This window comes from Macaca thibetana, chromosome 2 (genome assembly GCF_024542745.1).
Source record: "Macaca thibetana thibetana isolate TM-01 chromosome 2, ASM2454274v1, whole genome shotgun sequence".
Classification (NCBI taxonomy): Eukaryota; Metazoa; Chordata; class Mammalia; order Primates; family Cercopithecidae; genus Macaca; species Macaca thibetana.
The window spans coordinates 138,010,540-138,029,642 of record NC_065579.1 but is presented as its reverse complement, the minus strand read 5'-3'; the positions used below and the strand labels follow the sequence as shown (position 1 = coordinate 138,029,642).

Here is a 19,103-nt window from a genome sequence, read left to right as displayed (position 1 = left end):
CTCTTACCCATCATTGACTGTCTAGTTCAGCTCACAGGGGAGGTGGTCTCATTAGGGCAAATAAGACTCACCGTTTTCAGACATCTCAAGGCGATGATAATGGACCTGTATAGGTTTGGCCTGGAAGGCCTCAATTTGTTGCTTGACGAATGCCATAAGCTTATTAAGAATTATAGGCCCGAGAGTGAGGAAGAGTAGAAGAGTAAGTAAGGGACCAAGAAAAGGCAGGAGATAGGGGAGAAGTCCATCGAGTCCAGTCTACAATGGATTGGCGGCTAGGTCTTTTCTGCGTTTTTCCAGTTCTTCTTGTAAAGTCTTTATTTTATTTCTGACGATTCCGGATTTGTTAGCGTAAAAACAACATTTTTCCTGTAGGGCCAAACCGATCTCTCCCTGTTCTGCTGTTAGTAAGTCTAGACCTCTTCTATTTTGGAGAACTACTTCAGCTAATGAGTTTACTTGATCTTGTAGATCCTGTATAGTACTAGATAAGGTTTGTACATCGGAAATTAATTGATTGGATAATTTGGTATATTGGGTTAATGAGACTCCTAGGCCTGTAGCCCCTGTTGTAAATGCAGTGGTGATTTCTAGTCCAGCCAACAAAGGAATGAATTGTATGGCTCGTTTTGGCCTATATAAAAAATGTTCAATAGCAGGGATGGGGACAGGTTCATCTCCAGGGATGATATCAATATTGGGGAGAAGAGTGGCCAGAACACAAAGCCCTGTCCAATTTGTGGGTAGATAAGTATATGCCATGTTGTTTCCACAGACAAAAACCGGGCCATTTACAGCACACAAAGGGCTGGTGGCATTGATTATGGAGGTGCAGTTGTTGAATATAACGTAACCTAGATCGATTTCTTCAGTGCTATTATATGACGGTGAAAAGAGGCAAGAAGAATTAGAAAACGTCATTGGTTGAACTAAGAGGGGGGAGATAATAGGACAGGAGTTATTGACCAAGGACTCACACGAGTAATTGACATAGGATAATAAAAGATTAGGTATAGCTAGAGGAGTAGGGGGACCCATATTTAGACAAAGCCAGCAATCATGGGCAAGGCTTGTATTGGACATTTGGAGTAAATTGTAAGTGGCATTAAGGATATCAAAAGTCTGAGCATCAAGCATAAAATTATCTCTAACTTTAGGCAGGGCCAAAGGGTGATATCAAAGTTCAGGATATAGGGCCTTATGAATTTTTTCTAACTTTTTCTGAACAGTTTTAATTCTAGCAGTATCTAATGGACCCCCTCCATCAGAGATGTGGATGGGGGCGGTAGTGCTCCAACAAACAGGCTGTCCTTTTTGGTCGTTACAAGGAGATTGTACAAGTTTATTGGTGGATCCTAATACTTGCACGTCATTGGTACCTCCAGTTTGTGTTTTTAGTAACGTGGCCGTATAGTATGTTTTATTGCCTGATTTGCATTGTCGATATGAGGTATAACAGGAGCTATGTATAGAAGACTGGAAAGAGCTACAGGGGCATTCTTGGAGTGGCCCGCTAGGTGAGGTGTCCCTTGGGGTAGACTTACATTTCCATAACTGGTTTGGCATTAAGTAAGCTGTCTTGCCCGAGCAAGTCACTTGGAAGATTCTGTCTGACGGAGGTTCGGATACTTGTCCTCCGCTGCAGTCACAAGGCTGGCTGTGTTGTTTTCGTATTAGTTTGATTGCTTTACGAGGGTCATCAAAACCTGTATAGACTGTCACTATGTTATACAAAATGATTGTTTTCCAAAGGAATTTTATGTTAGGCTTCATTTTCTGAAAAACAAAAAGGAAGAAACTTCTCAGGGAGATTTATCTTCCCTGGATTGACGATGGTTATGATTTATTTGTCTTACCAATCTCTCAGGCAGCCATCTGGCTGCATCATTTTTTTGTGAGAAGATACATACTGAGCCTCTTCCCCAAATTAAAACTGGATCAGGGCCGTGCCATGAATTATCAAGTGGATCTTTCCATTTCACCATTGCAAACTGTTTTTGAGATTCAGGATGCCAGAAACGGTCGGCAGCAGACTTTCCGTGACAGTCCAAATTTAAAAAATTAAGGATAAAGAGGGCATGATTGAGTATGTTTCTGGGGGTACCCCTCACGGGGTACCAGCTCCCCCCTTTTAATTTTTTGATAGTAGTTTTTAATGACAGATGGGCCCTTTCTACTATACTTTGTCCTTGGGGATTGTAGGGAATGCCTGTGGTATGTTTAATTTGGAGAGTATTGCAGAATTGTAAGAAGGTTTTGGCTATGTAACCAGGGCCATTATTTGTCTTGATTTGTTTAGGTATTCTTAAGATGGAAAAGCAATGTAATAAATGAGCTATGACATGTTTGGTGGCTTCTTTTGTTTGGAGAGTTGCAATGATGAACCCACTATAAGTGTCTATGCATATATGAATATATTTTAGTTGACCAAATTCTAAGTGATGTGTAACGTCTATTTGCCCAATTTCGTTGGGGATGAGTCCTTGAGGGTTAACTCCTAGATGGGGAACGGGTAAACACGTTATGTAGTTGGCACATTGTTTAACTATTTGTCGAGCTTGTTTTCTGGTAAGTTTGAACATAAGTCTTAAGGTTTGGGCGTTTAAATGATGTAGGGCATGTGTTTTTTGTGCTTGTTGTAAATTGTCTGTAGTGACTGTGGCTATGGTTTTTGTCGCCATGTCAGCTGTTGAATTACTTTGTGCTAAAGGTCTTGGTAATTCTGAATGTGCTTTAATATGTCTAAGGGAAAAGGGAGTAGTCCTTTTTTGAATAAGTTGTTGACATTGTAGAAATAGGTTAGTTGTATCTGAAATATGTTTAATTTGAGGCACAGTTTCTAAGAGGGGTATTGAATGAGCTAGGTAGGCGCTGTCAGTGTAAATATTAAGTGGCTGACAAGGGAAAGCTGATAATGCTGCAATTATGGCTTGTAATTTAACTAGCTGAGTTGATGTATAAGTGGTTTGAAATTTGACAATTGTACTATTGTAGGTGTAAGCAGCGAGAACTGTGGAAGACCTATTAGTGAAAATTAGTAATGCGTCATTGAGAGGTTCTTTACTGGTAATATGAGGAAATACAAATGTATGAAGCTTGTAAAATTGAATGAGTTTGTTAGGTGGGTAATGGTTGTTAATTGTACCAGTGTAAGAAGCGCAAGCAATTGGCTAGGCTTCTGTATTTTGTAATAGCCAATGGATGTGTGCTTGAGTGTAGGGTTGTATAATAGTAGAGGGTTCTATTCCAAAGTATTTTTTACTGTTGTCTCTTCCTAGGATAATGAGATGAGCTATGGCATCATAATAAGGCAACAAAACCTTTTTTGGAGAGGAAGGCAGGTGTACCCACATAATGGGATTGTTTTGTTAGAATAACCCCGTAGGGGTTATCGTTGTGTTAAAGATAATGAATATTAATGGCCGAGAATAATCAATACTAGTAACAAATTGTGTTGCGATGGCATTTTCTACCTGTTGAAGTGCCGTTAATGCTTCTTTTGTAATGGACCTGGGGGATTTTGGATTAGAGTCTCCTTTTAAAATATCGAAAAGAGGTTTTAACTTTCTTGTGGTAAGTTTTAAATATGGTTGAAGCCAATTTATGTCTCCTAGTAATTTTTGGAAATCATTTAAGGTTTTTAAATGATCACAACGTATGACAGCCTTTTGATTAATGATTTTGGGTCCATTAATTTGAAAACCAAGATAGGTGTATGGATTTTGTAGTTGTATTTTTTCTGGGGCTATTTGCAGTCTGGCTGTTGTTAACTCTTGTTTGAGTTGGGCAAAACACTGTAAAACTTGTTCGCCAATTTCTCTGGCTATTAAAATGTCATCCATATAATGTATAATATACATTTGTGTCTATGTTTTTTTGACTGGCTCTATAGCAGTGGCTATATATTTTTGACATAAGGTAGGACTATTGGCCATATCCTGAGGTAAGACTCTCCATTGATAACGTTTTATTGGCTGCCTAAAATTAGTAGATGGAAGACTAAAGGCAAATCTTTTTTGGTCAGCAGGATGAAGGGGAATTGTAAAAAAGCAGTCTTTAAGGTCAATAATGATTTTAAAATATTTTTGAGGAATCGCAACTGGTGAGGGCAATCCTGGTTGTAAGGCACCCATAAGGACCATAGTGATATTTACTGCCCTTAAATCTTGTAAGAGTCTCTATTTGCCGGACTTTTTCTTAATAACAAAAATAGGTGTATTCCAGGGGGCATTACTTTCTGTAATATGTCTTGTTACTAGTTGTTTCTGCACTAACTGTTGGGCAGCACTTAGCTTATCATTAAGTAAAGGCCACTGATCAACCCAAACGGGCTTATCTGACTTCCAAGTAATGGGGTCAGCGCACCTTTGGGGTGCAGGTATGTCAGTGGCCTGAGCTAAAAATTTCCAAACCCCTTTTTATCAAGTTGTCCTGAGACCGGTATGGGTTGTGAAATACCGTTTTCTTTTTTTTCAAGACCTTTGCCAGGGGTGTATTCCTGAGTTAACATTTGTGCAGTGACTATATTATTTGGACTGCACATTATAATTTTCATTTGAGAGAGTAGGTCTCGCCCCCAAAGGTTAACAGGTAGGTGAGGGATGATAAATGGCTTAATGAGGCCTGAACTGTTTTTTTTTATCTGTTTATGTTAGGTATTTGGAACTTTGTTTAGGATTACTGCTTTGTCCAATTCCTCTCAAGTGAGTTAAAGTCTCCGTAGTGGGCCAATCTTTTTGTTTAATGATAGTTACATCGGCCCCTGTGTCTATTAGCCCAGTAAATGCCTTACCATCTAACCATAAGGTTAGAGAGGGTTTTTGATTTGTAATTGGTTGCACCCAATATATATCTGATGATCTAAAACCTTTGGTATTTCTGTTAGAATGTTGGATATTATTATCTGTTTTAACTAAGGGTAGCAGAATTAACTGAGCTATTCTAACTCCTTGAGGGACAGTAATAATGCTATCAATGGCTCTAGCCATGATTTTAATTTCTCCTTCATAATCATTATCAATAACTTCAGGGAGGACTTGTAGACCTTTCATAGTGACACTACTTCTTCCTAAGAGTAGTCCAAAAGTGTTAGGTGGTAAAGGCCCATATATTCCTGTATTTAAGGCTTGCGGTCCCATTTCAGGTGTTAGTACTGTGTGGGAGGTGGAACTGAGGTTCAGTCTTGCACTTCCTGGGGTTGCTCTACTAAGTTTTGAAATGGATTGTTGTTGCTGGCTGGAACAAAGCTGACTGCCCCATATGCTTGTTTCGGGGCCTGGGGCTGGCCCCTCACTCCGTTTCCCTGCCGGGGCGATAAGGGATTTCCTTGATTATCAGTTTTAGATTTACATTCGTTTGCCCAGTGCCTTCCTCTCTTACACCGTGGGCAAAGACCTGGAACTTTTGTTTCTGGATTTTTATTTTGGTTTTTATGGCAATCTTTTGCGAAGTGTTTTCTTTTACCGCATTTAAAACATCCCCCTTTATCTTTACCTTTGTTAGTGAGGAAGTCTCTTACTGTTTGACCGCTGAAGGCGGCAGCCATTGTTAGACCTTGTTGGTATGAGGGCCCAATATCTGAACAAAGGCGAATATATCCTGTTAAATCTGTTTTCTTTCGATAAGGCCTGATTGCTGCTTGGCAGGCGGGGTTGGCGTTTTTATAAGCTAACTGTTTAACGTAATCTACACCCGTTTTCGCATTTCCAAAGATTTTACCTGCCGTGGTCATAAGTCTATGTACAAAGTCTGAAAATGGCTCATCGGGTCTTTGTTTAACTGCTGTGAGTGAGGCCCCTGGATCTCTTTTAACGGGGAGTTTCCTCCAGGCTTTTGTAGCAGCAGCCTGGATTTGTGAGAACAATCCAGGATCGTATTGCATTTGGGCCTCAGTGTCTGCATAGTTGCCTGAACCAGTTAACATATCAAAATCCCAGCCGTTTCCTGCCTGTTGATTTCTTTTAGCTGTGTCTTTACAATTTTCAAAAAACTTTGACTTCCAAATTAAGTGATCTCCCCCAGAAAGAACTGCTCTAACTAAGGTATTCCAGTCCGTAGGGGTGAGCCAATTATCGGCTACAGATTCTACTATAGCAAGAGTATATGGAGCAGTAGCCCCATACTGAGAGGCAGCAGTTTTTAACTCTTTTATAATAGTAAAATCAAACCCAGTATGATGTCTCCAAGCCTGTCCTTGCCCATCTGTGGTTTCAGTGACCGGAAAAACGTCTTTGGGGGAGGAGTCTTCTCTGTATCGGCTAGCAACTAACCCCCCTCTTGGAACATGTTGTCCAGGCCACTGGGGTGGGCGGGGGGAACTCTCCATAACATCTGAGTTAGGTATTTTCTCATTTCCTGTTTTTAGTTTTTGGAGCCTAATTATCAATGATTGATGTAACTTTTCAAGTTTAATTTGTTCTTCTAGTTGAGCTATCTTTTGTTTTAATTCTTCTTTGGGATCTATTGCTGCCATAACAATGGGCGCAGAAGCCTTATTATGTGTCTTATTATATGGGGGCGGGCATGTAGTAAAGGGAGGCAAATCAGGGTTATGATATTTAGCCGCCTCTTCCTCTAAATCATCCCAATTTATGTCTGATTGTTCAAGCTTATTAGTTTTCTCCTCTTTTTGAAGTGTTTGTAAAACTGGGTATTTTTTCATTTTATTTTTGTGGAGCATTTCGTTATCTGTTACTGAAGGGGACTTGATTTCCTCATTATCGCTTTCAAGGGAAATGAGATCCTCCTCCGTATCTTGCGGAGGCTTTGTGAGGTTAGAACGGGAGCTAACCTTTAAAATATGTTCTGTCTGAGTGACCGCAGCCATGACTTGTGGATCGACCTCCTTTTTATCTATTAACTCTTTAATGAGATTCCAATAAGAGAAGGCGGTCACAGGAATTTTTTCTGGGCCAAAAGTATTATAATAATCTTGAAAACAATCCCCTACTCTACGCCATCTTTTAATATCAATAGTTCCTTCCTGTGGAAACCAAGGGCAAGTATCTTTTACAAAATTAAAAAATTTAAACAAATCATTACCTTTAACCTTTACTCTTCGTATCTTTAAAGCCTCTTTTAATTGTCCTACATAGATTTGATGTTGACTTAATTCTTGTCCTATTTCGGACGCGTCACTTACCTTTGATTCTGACGCGGCAGGTTCCCGCGGTGATCGGAGGAGTTTAATTCCTTTTGTCTTTGTTAACGATCGACCGGTCTTTCGCGTCCTCTTCCTCACGGAGTCCCTCGTTTCCAGGCCCCACGTTTGGGCGCCACGTGTCCCGGCCCGCGGGATCGTCAAAGTAGGCCCTGAAAGAGGGGGTGGGAATTTGGGGAGCAAGAGACACGAGAAATGGAGACAAGACAGTATCCTGATCAAGTCTCGTTTATTGGCGGCAATACAATGCTTTTTACATGTTAGGAGGGGCAGGGGTTGGGCTAGGGCGGTGATGATCTCTCCGCAGTGGGCGTGGCCAGGTAGGTTTCGGTTTCTTCGGTCAGACGTCATGTTGCGCCTGCGCTGTCAAATAATCTCTTTGCAGACGTGGGAAAAATGGGTGAAGAAGAAGCAGGAAGAGCGCCATCTTTTATGGAATAATAGTACAGGGGAAGAAGGTAGAACTACGGAGGAGGTATAGAATGGAAATGTATTTAGCTCAGGCGTCAATCGTCAATTATTATTCGCTATGGCCGGGGCGCGCAGCTCCGGACACCAAAGTGCTGGAATTACAGGTGTGAGCCACCACGCCTGGACTTTCTCTTTCTTTTATCTTCTACTGTGGTTACCAATATGTCCATAAAAGACTGAATCCCCTGATGGGCCCAGTTGCCATTTCTGCCACCAACTCTCTCTCTTCCTCTGCAGCCAGGCCTGAGTGCTTCCTCTGTTGCCAAACTGGGTGTCAGCCTTGCTTTTGCGAAGTGTGGAGAAAGCTGCACAAACACAGGATGTAGCATAGGATCTTTTTACACCGAACTTGGCACCCAAGTGGGGTCCAGTCTCATAATGCTTATGCTCCAAAGAGTGAATCAGATCTTTCAGTTTTCTCCCTCTCTAGGGTGCTAAGCTGTGAGTTCATGGAGCTAAACTTGGGACACGTTAGAGTGAGAGACAGCCTGCTTCATTTGGGCACAACCTGCCACTCTGACCGCTAGACTCTGAGGCTGGGTCAAACCATATGCCTGATTCCTGTTGGAATGTCCTCCTCCCAGGAGATTTCTCAGCCTGTCATTCCCTTGGACTTCTGGCTGTCCCACCTCAACATCTGGCAGCAGTTGGCCAGACAAACCAGAGGTGGACAAAGTGTGGATTCAAGCTGGGATATCCCTTTCCCCTCTCCCACATACTTGGTTGGTTACAACATTTCCTTGATAAGATCTCTTCCTCACTCCTACTTCCACTTCCTTCTTCCCTTTCCTTCCCTCCTTTCTTCCTTTTTTTTTCAACAAATATTTATTAAGTGCCTCTACAAGACAGACACTGATCTGATCACAAAGGATAAAGCAGAGACTCCAACAATTCTTATTTCTTTGAACTTTACATTAAACAGTAAACAAATAAGAATATATGCTAGATGGCTATAAGTCTGATGAGCAGAATAATCCAGAGAAGGGGGGTTCGGGAGTGCTGGGATGGGGTGGGGACACGGTGGAAAGTGTTACTATTTGTAATGGGCGGTCAGAGAACTAAAGGAGGTGGGGAGGAAGACACAGGAATAGCTGGGGAAGAGCCTTGCAAGCAGAGGAACGGAGGATGCAGAGGTCTCAAGGCAAGTGTGGCCTGGTGTGTTTTAGGAAGCTCAGGGAGGGCGGTGTTATGCAGAAGGGTGAACAGGGCTGTGGGATGAGATGAGATGGGCAGAGGGGAATCATGAGGTCATTGGCTTTGACCCCAAGTGAGATAGGGGCTGCTGAGAGGGAGTTCTGCCCCATGCTTTCACTAGATTGCTCTGGCTGCTGTGTTGTGAAAAGGATGATGGAGACAACGGGTAGATGCAGGGAGGCCATTTAGGGGGCTGTTGCAAAGATTCAGTTGGGAGACGATGAGGAATGGACCACCCTGGTAGTGGTAGGGAGTGGGGAGTAATTGCCTCTCTATATCTTCAATACTGTTTTGTTTTCGTTTGAGACAGGATCTCACTCTGTCACCCAGGCTGGAGAGTAGTGGCACAATCATAGCTCACTGCAGCCTCTATCTCCTAGATGCAAGCGATCCTCTCACTTCAACCTCCCAAACAGCTGGGACCACAGGCATGCACTGCCATGCCAGGCTATCTTTTTTTTTTTTTTTTCAGTAGATAGGAGGTTTTGCTGTGTTGTCTAGGCTGGTGTGAAATTCCTGAGTTCAAGCCATCTTCCTGTCTTGGCCTCCCAAAGTTCTGGGATTACAGGCATGAGCTACTATGTCTTGCCAATGGCTCTCTATATCTAAAAAGTAGACCCATTGGGAGCACTGATGAGTTGGTAATATGAAAGAAAGAGAAAGAAAGACTTAGTGACTTCTGGGCTGCACCAAGTAGGAAAATGTAGCCCTTGACTTAGGTGGGGAAGACTGTGTGCCAAGCAGGTTTTTGAAGTGGAGAGGCTTTTGAGGTTTGAGGGTTCTTCCAAGTTGGTGAACACATCCGTGTGCTGGGAAGGTAGCTCATCCCAACTCCATGGGAACAAAAGTGCCTGCATCTGAAACACTCTCAGACCTCACTATCTGGCTGTTCATTCGTATCCTTTATCATACACTGTAACAGTAAACATGGCACTGTCCTGAGTTCTGTGAGTTGTTCTAGCGAGTTATCAAACCCAAAGAGTGATTCTGGGAACCCCTGAACTTGTTGTCTGCTGGGCCAAAGTGAAGGTGGTCTGGGGACCCAATTTCCGGCCAGCATCTGCAGTGGGCCCAGTTTTGCAGGACAGAGTCCTTAACCCATGGGGTCTGTGCTAACTTGGAATAGTGTCAGAATTGAATTGAATTGTTACACAATTGGTGTCACAGAATATGAGAATTTGTGTTGGAACGATGTATTTGGTATCAGAAAAACACAGAGAGCCTAGTGAAGTACTTAGCTTACAGTAAATAGGAGCTTATATTATTGTAATGCTGTTGCTTCCTGCCAAGGTGAAATGTGGAAGTGTGGGCACCTGTCCGCTGTCGGATATATGGATGTGCTTGGGCTTCGTTTACTTCTCTTGAGAAGGTTCCATCCCTTGAGAGCCACGTGTCTATGCTGAGCCTGTCACACGCCTGAAAACCTCACTCTATGGCCAGTGCCTTGGATGCAGAGCAAATGATAAATGGGCCTTGAGCTGCCACCTTCCTGGCTGGGTTCAAAGGGAAAGCTGCCACTCTGTGGTAGTGCCACCGGGTGAGAGGGAGGACTGTGTCTGTGTAAATGCACACCTGTTTATCATACCAGACCTGGCAAGCTGCCAGATCTGCATGTATTTGTAAACAAAAGGATTTTCAAAGCAAGGCCCAATGGAGTAGACAGGCATCACCGACAAGGGCTATGACTTTTTGCTTTTTAGCCTGGTATAAATTATGTAGGGTTACCTCTTAATCACACCCTGTGGACCCATTATGTTACTTAATCTTCACAAACACCCTTAAGAAAGTGGGGTGTTAGGATCACCAGGCATCCTGGTTTTCATGTGCCAATCGCAGCCTGTGCTTACTGTCCTGATGCAAGTATAGTCATGTGTCACATAATGACGGGGATACCTTCTGAGAAATGCATCCTCATTAGGTGATTTCATTGTTGTGCGAACATCATAGAGTGTACTTACACAAACCTAGGTGGTGTAGCCTACTACACCACACCTAGGCTAGATGGTATAGCCTATTGCTCCTAAGCAATAAACCTGTACAGCATGTGATTGTACTGGAGCATGTACCATGAATGGAGCTTGCAGGGCTGAAAGTTGCCCTGGGTGAGTCAGTGAGTGAGTGGTGAGTGAACGTGAAGGCCTAGGACACGACTGTGCACTACTAGAGACTTTACGGCCACGGTACACTTAGGCCACACTAGAAAAAAAGAAAAAGTATTTTTCTTTCTTCCATAATAAACTAATCTCGATTTATTGCAACTGTTTGACTTTATAAACTCTTTTTTTTTTAAATTTATTTATTATTATTATACTTTAAGTTGTAGGGTACATGTGCATAACGTGCAGGTTTGTTACATATGTATACTTGTGCCATGTTGGTGTGCTGACTTTATAAACTCTTTAACTTTTTCAACTTTCAGACTTTTTTGTAATAATACTTAAAACACAAACACATTGTACATCTGTACAAAAATATTTTCTTTATATCCTCATTCTGTAAGCTTTTTTCCATTTTTAAATTAAAAATGTTTTTCTCCTTTGAAAATTTTGTTTAAACGTAAGACACAAGGACACACATTTATCTAGGCCTGCAGAGTCAGAATCATCAATATCACTGTCTTTCACCTCTGCCTCTTACCCACTGAGAGGTCTCCGGGGCGGTAAGACGCATGGAGCCATCATCTCGTAGGATCACAATGCCTTCTTCTGGAATGCCATCTGAAGGACCTGCCTGAGGCAGCTTTACAGTTGACTTTTTTTTTTTTTTAATAAGTAGAAGGAGTATACTCTAAAGTAACAATAAAAAGTAAGGGTAGTAAGTTTGTTTACAGAACTTTCACTAACATGTGAGTAATGTGTTTCACTACAACGTCACAAAGGCTACTGTGTCACTAGGTGATAGGAATTTTTTTGCTCCATTATAATCTTATGGGATCACCATTGTATGTGCACTCCACAGTTAATTGAAATGTCATTATGTGGTACATAACTGTCTTAGTAAAAGACACCTTTTTTCTTTCCAAAGTGCACTGGATTGGACAGTACATAATATGGTCCCCTGAGATAATATCTTTATTTTGAGGGGAGGAAACAGAAGTATAGAGAAGGTAAATCATTTGCCCAAGGTCACCTAGCAGGTGAGTGATGGAGCTGGATTTTAACCCAGGTCAGTCTCTGGCACCCAAGTCCTTCCTGCCAGAGTCTTCTGCTTGTTTGTACAGGGCAATGAGCACATCTCCCCACAGTTAGTCCCTCAAGGAAGTAGAAACTCACTGGAGTGATGTGCTATTGTTGGGAACACTCTTGTTTGGAACCCTCTTAACTGTTATTATTATTTTTAAGAACAATTTGGATATTAGCAAGTCTTGTTTCTTTGAGAATAGATTTCATTTTTGAAAAGACCCTAAACACTTTGAGAACCAAGTCTTGTGAATAAGGTGGGAAATTATGCTGGGAGATGCCAGTTTGGAGCCAAATCAAAGGCTGAGTTTGAATTGCTAGTGAATTGTTGTTTGTTTGTGTGGCTATGAAATTGGCTTTGAAAAAGAATTCTCAAAGAAGCATTCTGCAAATGTTTTGAACAGTGATGGTGTCATTTCAAGGGTTTCATTTCTCAAAGTAACTTATTTTTCTTTAAGAATCATTTTATCATGCCTGTTAGATGTGACATATTGTGTCTAGTCTTTTGTAGATAAGCACATTTAGCTTAGAATTAGCAGATGGGCTTGCCTAGGTGGTTGAAATTCTTGGCTTTGAATGAAGAAAATCAATCAGTCCTTTCTATAAAACTCAAGTTTCTATTAGCTGAATTCTCAAGCTCCATGTTCTAACAAGTGAATTCTGTGGGTTTGATTGTTCTATATTTTTAAAATAAAAAGTCCAGGTAACCTGTATTTGTAGTACTTAATAATTGAGTGATAAAGTTTTGGATGGTTTATCTATTAAAAATAACCATTATACATTTTATTTGCACTTTTAAATTTATAAAACACTAATAATGCTATTTATTTTCTATTTAAATTCAAAACAACCAAGGGAATAAAGTGTGTCAGGTATTATCATCCCATTTTACAGGTAAGAGAAGGAGCCTCTGACATTGTGTCTTGTTCAAGGTCACATAATTATCATAATTATAAGAGGCAATGTCTGGACTTGAGGATGCCTGGGGTGTTTAATTCCTGGTTTAACTCCCTTTCCATTGTAGTATATGCCTTTCTTCTTCATTGTTTTGTTCTCACAGGTTATGGACCCTTTTAGTTCTTTATTAGTTTTCTATGGCAACTGTAACAAATTGCAACAAACTTAGAGGCTCAAAAAAATGTATTCTCTCATAAGTTATAATTTTGGCCTCCTTTCTTATGGAGGCAGTGGATTCAAACTAACTCTTATGGTGCCCAATCAAGGCATTGGCAGGGCTGTACTCCCTCTGAAGCCCCTAGAAAAGAATTCATTCTTTACTTTTCTAGTTCCTAGAGCTGCATTCATTGCATTGTTTGGTTCATGGCTTCCTTCTCCACTTTCAAGACCAGCAGTTGTAGCATCTTCAAATCTCTCTTTCTCTGTTTCATCTTCACATTGTCTTCTCCATGGTAAATCTCTCACTAACTCCTTTTTTAAACTAATACTTGTGATTGCATTTAGAGCCCATTTGGATAATTCAGGATAATCTCTCCACCTCAAGGTCCTTAATCAACTATATCTGCAAACTCCTCCCTTTTTACCATATGAGAAAACATTTACAAGTTGCAAGGATTTGAATGAGGATATTGTTTGGGTTTTATTTGGCAGGGGGAATTATTCAGTTTACTACAGTCTACCCTTTGAGATTCACATCCTCAAAGATTCACATCCATTCCATACACAAAATGCATTCAACCAACATTCCCAGGTCTCATCCCATTACAGCATCAACTCCAGTCCAAAACTTCATCTAAATATCATCAGTTCAAAAGTCCCAAATCTCATCATCTAAATCAGAGATAGGAAACACTCTCTATATGCTACATCATGAGGAAAATTTCCTCTCCATCTGTGGACCTGTGAAACTAGAGGATATGTTCTCTGCTTCCAAAACACAATAGTGGGACAGGCATAGTGTAACAGCTATAGGCATTTCCATTGCAAAAAGGAGAATAGAAAGGGGAAAAAGAGTAGTTGATTATGAACAATGGAAAATCCAGCAGGACAAGTTTCACAGAGGCTTAGAAATGATCTGTCTTTGTCTTGTGACTCTGCCTTCTCAGCCTGAGGCTCCACCCTGGGAGTCATTCTTCCTTTTGCTTGAGGTAGAACTGGTTGATAATATTGTGAGCTTGTTTCCTACCTGTAGAATTTTGGGAGTCTTATAGCATCCTTTCATTTTGTTCTCTCTGTCCCTTTTGGTTCAACCTGGCTGTGTTTCTGCTGATATAACACTCTAAAAAGCCTGTGGGTCTCCCATGTATGTTACAGGGATTCATGCCTTTAGATAAGGGAATCCTGCACAAATATTTTCTGGAGAATCCCATCTCTTTTCCTGGCTTCTACTGAGATAGCTAAGGGGATCTGTGAGTCACATGTCTAATCTCTAACACAACCAAAATTGTCCAGTCATGCCCTTGACTGTCTAGAACATGATTTCTCAACAGTGAATCTCCTAATTTTAGCATCTTTTGGAAACTGGATAGGTTGAGAATTTCCCAAGTAATCAAGTCCTGGTACCTTTTTGCTTAACAGTTATTCTCTCATTTTATCTCTTTCCTTACATATTTTGCTATAAATGGCAAGAAGAAACCAGGCTGCATTTTTGACACCTTATTTGAAAATCTGAGTTAAATATCCATGTTCACCACTTACAATTCATGCTTTCCACATAACTGTAGGGTTCAATTCAGTCTGGCAGTCAGCCACTACTTAACAAGGGCCATCTTACCTCTAGTTTCCAATAACATGTTTCCCACTTCTGTCTGGGGCCTCAGCAACTGTGCTGTTAATGCTTATATTACTACCAACAGTCTACTGAAAGAAATCTAGGCTATTTTTTTTATCATGGGTCTCTAAATTCTTTCAACCTCTACTCATTTCTAAACCTCTACTCAATTCTAAAGCTATTTCTACATTTTTAGAAATGTATTGAGGCAGTCACCAAATCTGTATTTATTTTCAATGGTTGCTATAACAAATTACCACATACTTGGTGCCTTAAACCAAATACATATACAATATATATAATTATGTAACTATATTTTTATAAATTATAATTTTTATAATTTATATTAATTATATTATATAGAAATATAAATATATAATTTATAAATATGTTTAAAATATATAATCAATATTATTAATATTAATAAGATAATATAATCATATAATATCAATATTAATAATATATGTTATTATATACTATATACTATAATAATATCCATCATTAAAATAATATTTATAAATACAATTATAATCGATATTATTAATATTAATAAGATAATATTAATCATATAATATCAATATTAATAATATAATATGTTATTATATTCTATATAATATATTATATATTATTAAACTAATATTTATAAATACAATTATATCTACAAATATGTAGTAATTATATAACTATATTATATAAATACATAATATGTTATTTATATAGTCTATAAATATAAAATATATATTTTATTAAAATATAATAATATTTTAGTAATATTTAATTTATATTTTATTTATATATATAAGTTTCACTGGACCAAAGTCTAGGGCTGTACTCCCCGCGGAGGTTCAAGGGGTAAATTTGTTCCTTAACTCTTCCAGCATCTGGTGACTTTCAGTAGTTCCTGGCCTGTAGCTGCATCACTCCAATCTCTCCTGTCATTGTCACATTGCTTCTCTTCTCCTGTGCATGTGTGTGTCAGATACTTTTCTACCTCCCTTTTATAAGAATACATTTGCTTGCATTTAGGGCCCAGCCAGCTAATTCAGGATAACTTCCCATCTCAGAATCCCTAACTTAATCACATCTGCACAGTTCATTTTTTTGTCATATAAGGTAACATTCGTAGGTTCTAGGGATTCAGGTGTGGATGTCTCTTATGGGGAATTATTCAGTTCACCACAAGTTTATTTTCCATGTGTTCATCTTGCCATGGTCACATGATATTCAAGAAGATCCATCATGTAGCAGTGCAGTACCCATGTATTAGGTTGCTGTTACCTACGTGGTGTGTCTTGCTCCATTCTCTCAATCCCTTATGGCATCAGACCCATGCTCTAGTCACAGAGTAACGTAGGCTAGACTAGTCACCTATCCTTATCTGCCCTGACCATGGTGGTGGGTGCATGATCCAAGCCAGCCAATCAGAATTTTTCCCTGAGATTTTCGCATTGAATCTAGAGAGAGAAGTTTTGTAAAGATAGGAGACTGGAGCTGCCTTTCTCCATCATATTGTTAAAACAGAGAGGTATTCACCTTGCAAATTTCTCGTTTTTTAACTCCTGAAATACATAAAATTCTCAAAGAGGAAAGTCTATTCCTCAGAGATACACAAGCCTGGCTACATGCCTAGGTGCAAGATGGTCAGGAGGTAAAGGTGGCAGTATTGATGAGTCTGAGTCCACTGAGAAATTTTAATTTGTTCAACAGGCTATTTTGGCACATTCAATAAACAATTAATCACCCCTAAACCTGTATTCTCCTTCATAGCTACACAAAAGATACTTCCTATTTTAGTCATAGCGTGCATTGATTTTTGCCTCCTGCTGAACCCCACTAAAATGATAGAAAAGGAATTAAAATGTTATAAACCTACACAAGCAGTATAAGGAGACAATAGCAAATTAAATATCTCAACAAATGTTTGGAAGATGGAAAGCAGATGGATGAATGTTACTGGGTTGGCAGAGCAAGAAAGCTGGAACAAAGTGCCTGGAGAGGGGAATCTCAGAGAGAAGCAAGCCAACTTTTGCCATAGAATCCTAGAGAGACAAGAAAATTGGAGCCCAGAGACACCTCTAAAGACAGATATGAAGAATCAGCTCAGTAGTGGATAGATCTCATATTATGGTTGTCCACTTTTTAGTAGCTTTTCTATATTCAGGTTTATCTCAATTTACGAGTATTGCTTCCTTAATCCAAACTCGAATTCTCAGCTTCCCCTATAGCTAGGCTACGGTCAAGCATTCTGGCTGTGCCAACCACACACACACATACTTTTAATTCAGGTGTGAGCTAAGGAAAGAAGATCTACTTGTGTTTCTATTTTTGAAGGAGAGAGCTCTCAGGATTTTAGTGGAAGCAATTGGCAAGTGCTTCTAAGGTTACATTTCTCCTACAGAATTGTCATTGGTGATGGTGCTGGTCAGCGCAGTAATAATCTACTTTAGTGCTCAGTAGGGCAGCAGAGTCTGTGTGAAGTTTTCTTCATCAGGCTTTTTTGGTGGGATAAGTTTTGGGCATAGCTCTAGAAGCTTAGCCTGGACCTAGCTTTTTTTTTTTTTTTTTTTTTTTTTTTTAGACAGAGTTTTGCTCTTGTTGCCCAGCCTGGAGTGCAATGGTGCAATCTCAGCTAAGTGCAACCTCTACCTCCCAGGTTCAAGCGATTCTCCTGCCTCAGCCTCCTGAGTAGCTGGGATTATAGGCTCCTGCCACCAAGCCCAGCTAATTTTTTGTATTGAGATGGCGTTTCACCATGTTGGCAGGACTGGTCTTGAACTCCTGACCTCAGGTGATCCACCCACCTTGGCCTCCCAACTGGAGCCTAGTTTTTAAACCTTCCACAAAATTCAATGAACTACTCACCATTTAATAAACTGATTTGCCAGAGTCATTTCTACTGACTGCAATTTAAAACGAACGAACAAACAAAAACCGCCAAGCCTCAAAACAACTCTATTATTACTGCATGTATAATAGATAGTTTTATACGATGTTCTTTCCCATACAACCAGATAATGGACTACCTCCTGCCCCACTACAGCATCTACAGAAAGGAAATTTGTCTATGGAGAAACTCAACCAGAGGGGAACCAGATGGAGACATCAGGAGTAGAAGAGAGCAGGCTTCAGATATTAAAATAAAGAGACTTCTTAATCCTCTTCCCCTTCTCAATTCTTAGAGTTGAGAAGGCAGAGTTAAAGAGATTTTTCTTAGCAGAAATCAGCCACTCTAAGAGGAAAAATCCTCCAGTAAATTTAGATAAATATCTATCTTATTACCTTCCAGTAGAGCCATGCCTACTCATAGATAACTGCAAATCAGCTTTTTATTGCCTCTTTCTTAATTAACAATGGATATGTCAGGATCACCAGACTTTTGAGGAAAGCTTCTATTCTCAAATGAGAAAGACCAAAGCAAATACCAGAATAAATTGAAATTGATGAATCTAGTGACAGTGAAGTGAGCAGAAGGCAACTTAATTAAAAACACTATAATATTTTCAGAAAGAATGAGAAGACATTTCATCGATGAATCAAAATAGGATGCTATTTTTTTAAAAAGCTAGAGAACAAAGAGCTCTTGGAAATTAAAAATATGACAGCAGATAGTCAAACAAATAAGCAGAAGTTTGGAATTTGATGTTGAGGAATCTCCTAGAAAGTAGGACAAAATAACCAGACACAGAGAAGAGGAGAGAAATGATAAGAAAATCAGATAATCAATCCACTGGGTCTAACATCCAATCAAGAGAGACACAAAAGAGGAGGAATTTTTAAAATTATATATACAGATACTGAGAACTGATGAACTTGAATCTCCAGATTGAAAATATTTCATGTGTATTCAACGCATATGTAGCCTGCAGCAAGGCACATTGCTGTGGAATTTTGGGACACCAGAGAAGATGCTGAAAGTTTCCAGAGAAGAGCAAACAAGGTTACATAAGAAAGGATTAGGAATCACAATGAGATTCGACTTCTTAGCAGCAAGCTTCAAAGCAAGAAGTCAATGGAGCAATGTCTTCCAAGCTGAGGCACTTGTTTCTAACCTAGACATCAATCTGCCTCCAAATGGTCAATCAAATGTAAAGGTAGGAGGCAAACGTGGAATATAGGTGTCTCAAAACATTTACTTCTGGGAAGGAATGGGACGCTTTGCTCCAGCAAGCAAGGGAAAACATCAAGAAAGAAAGTGTGAGATCCTGGAAACAGGGGATCCATCCCTGAAAAAAAAAAATGCACAAAAGAATTCTTAGGATAATAATGGAGGGATTTCCTAGAATAACAACTGTTCCAAAGGCTCAGTGAATAGGAAGAAAGAGCACGTTAGCTAAAATAAAAAAAAGAAGGAAAAGAGCTTCAATGAGCAAAT

General features: G+C 39.8%; 2 protein-coding genes and 1 long non-coding RNA gene across 3 annotated transcripts in view; 1 reads left to right on the top strand and 2 right to left on the bottom strand.

The window, feature by feature from the left end:
- Positions 1–19,103, bottom strand: part of LMCD1 (LIM and cysteine rich domains 1) — an 808,038-nt gene that overhangs the window by 159,687 nt on the left and 629,248 nt on the right. The window lies entirely within an intron of this gene.
- Positions 1–19,103, top strand: part of LOC126947686 (uncharacterized) — a 182,575-nt gene that overhangs the window by 92,491 nt on the left and 70,981 nt on the right. The gene's annotated exons all lie outside the window — the stretch shown is intronic.
- On the bottom strand, positions 1,177–7,707 carry LOC126947682 (uncharacterized). The gene is made up of 2 exons (XM_050778593.1): positions 7,142–7,707; positions 1,177–1,776 (listed from the first exon to the last, which is right to left on the bottom strand). Exons 1-2 carry the CDS (start codon positions 7,508–7,510, stop codon positions 1,177–1,179), a joined length of 969 nt encoding a protein of 322 aa, XP_050634550.1. The 5' UTR covers positions 7,511–7,707.

Coding starts and splice junctions, on each gene's coding strand:
- LOC126947682 (XM_050778593.1), bottom strand. CDS start 7,510: ATGACGTCTGACCGAAGAAACCGAAACCTACCTGGCCACGCCCACTGC. Junction 1,777..7,141: donor CTGCCGCGTCAGAATCAAAG/GTAAGTGACGCG, acceptor TTTGTTTTTCAG/AAAATGAAGCCTAACATAAA.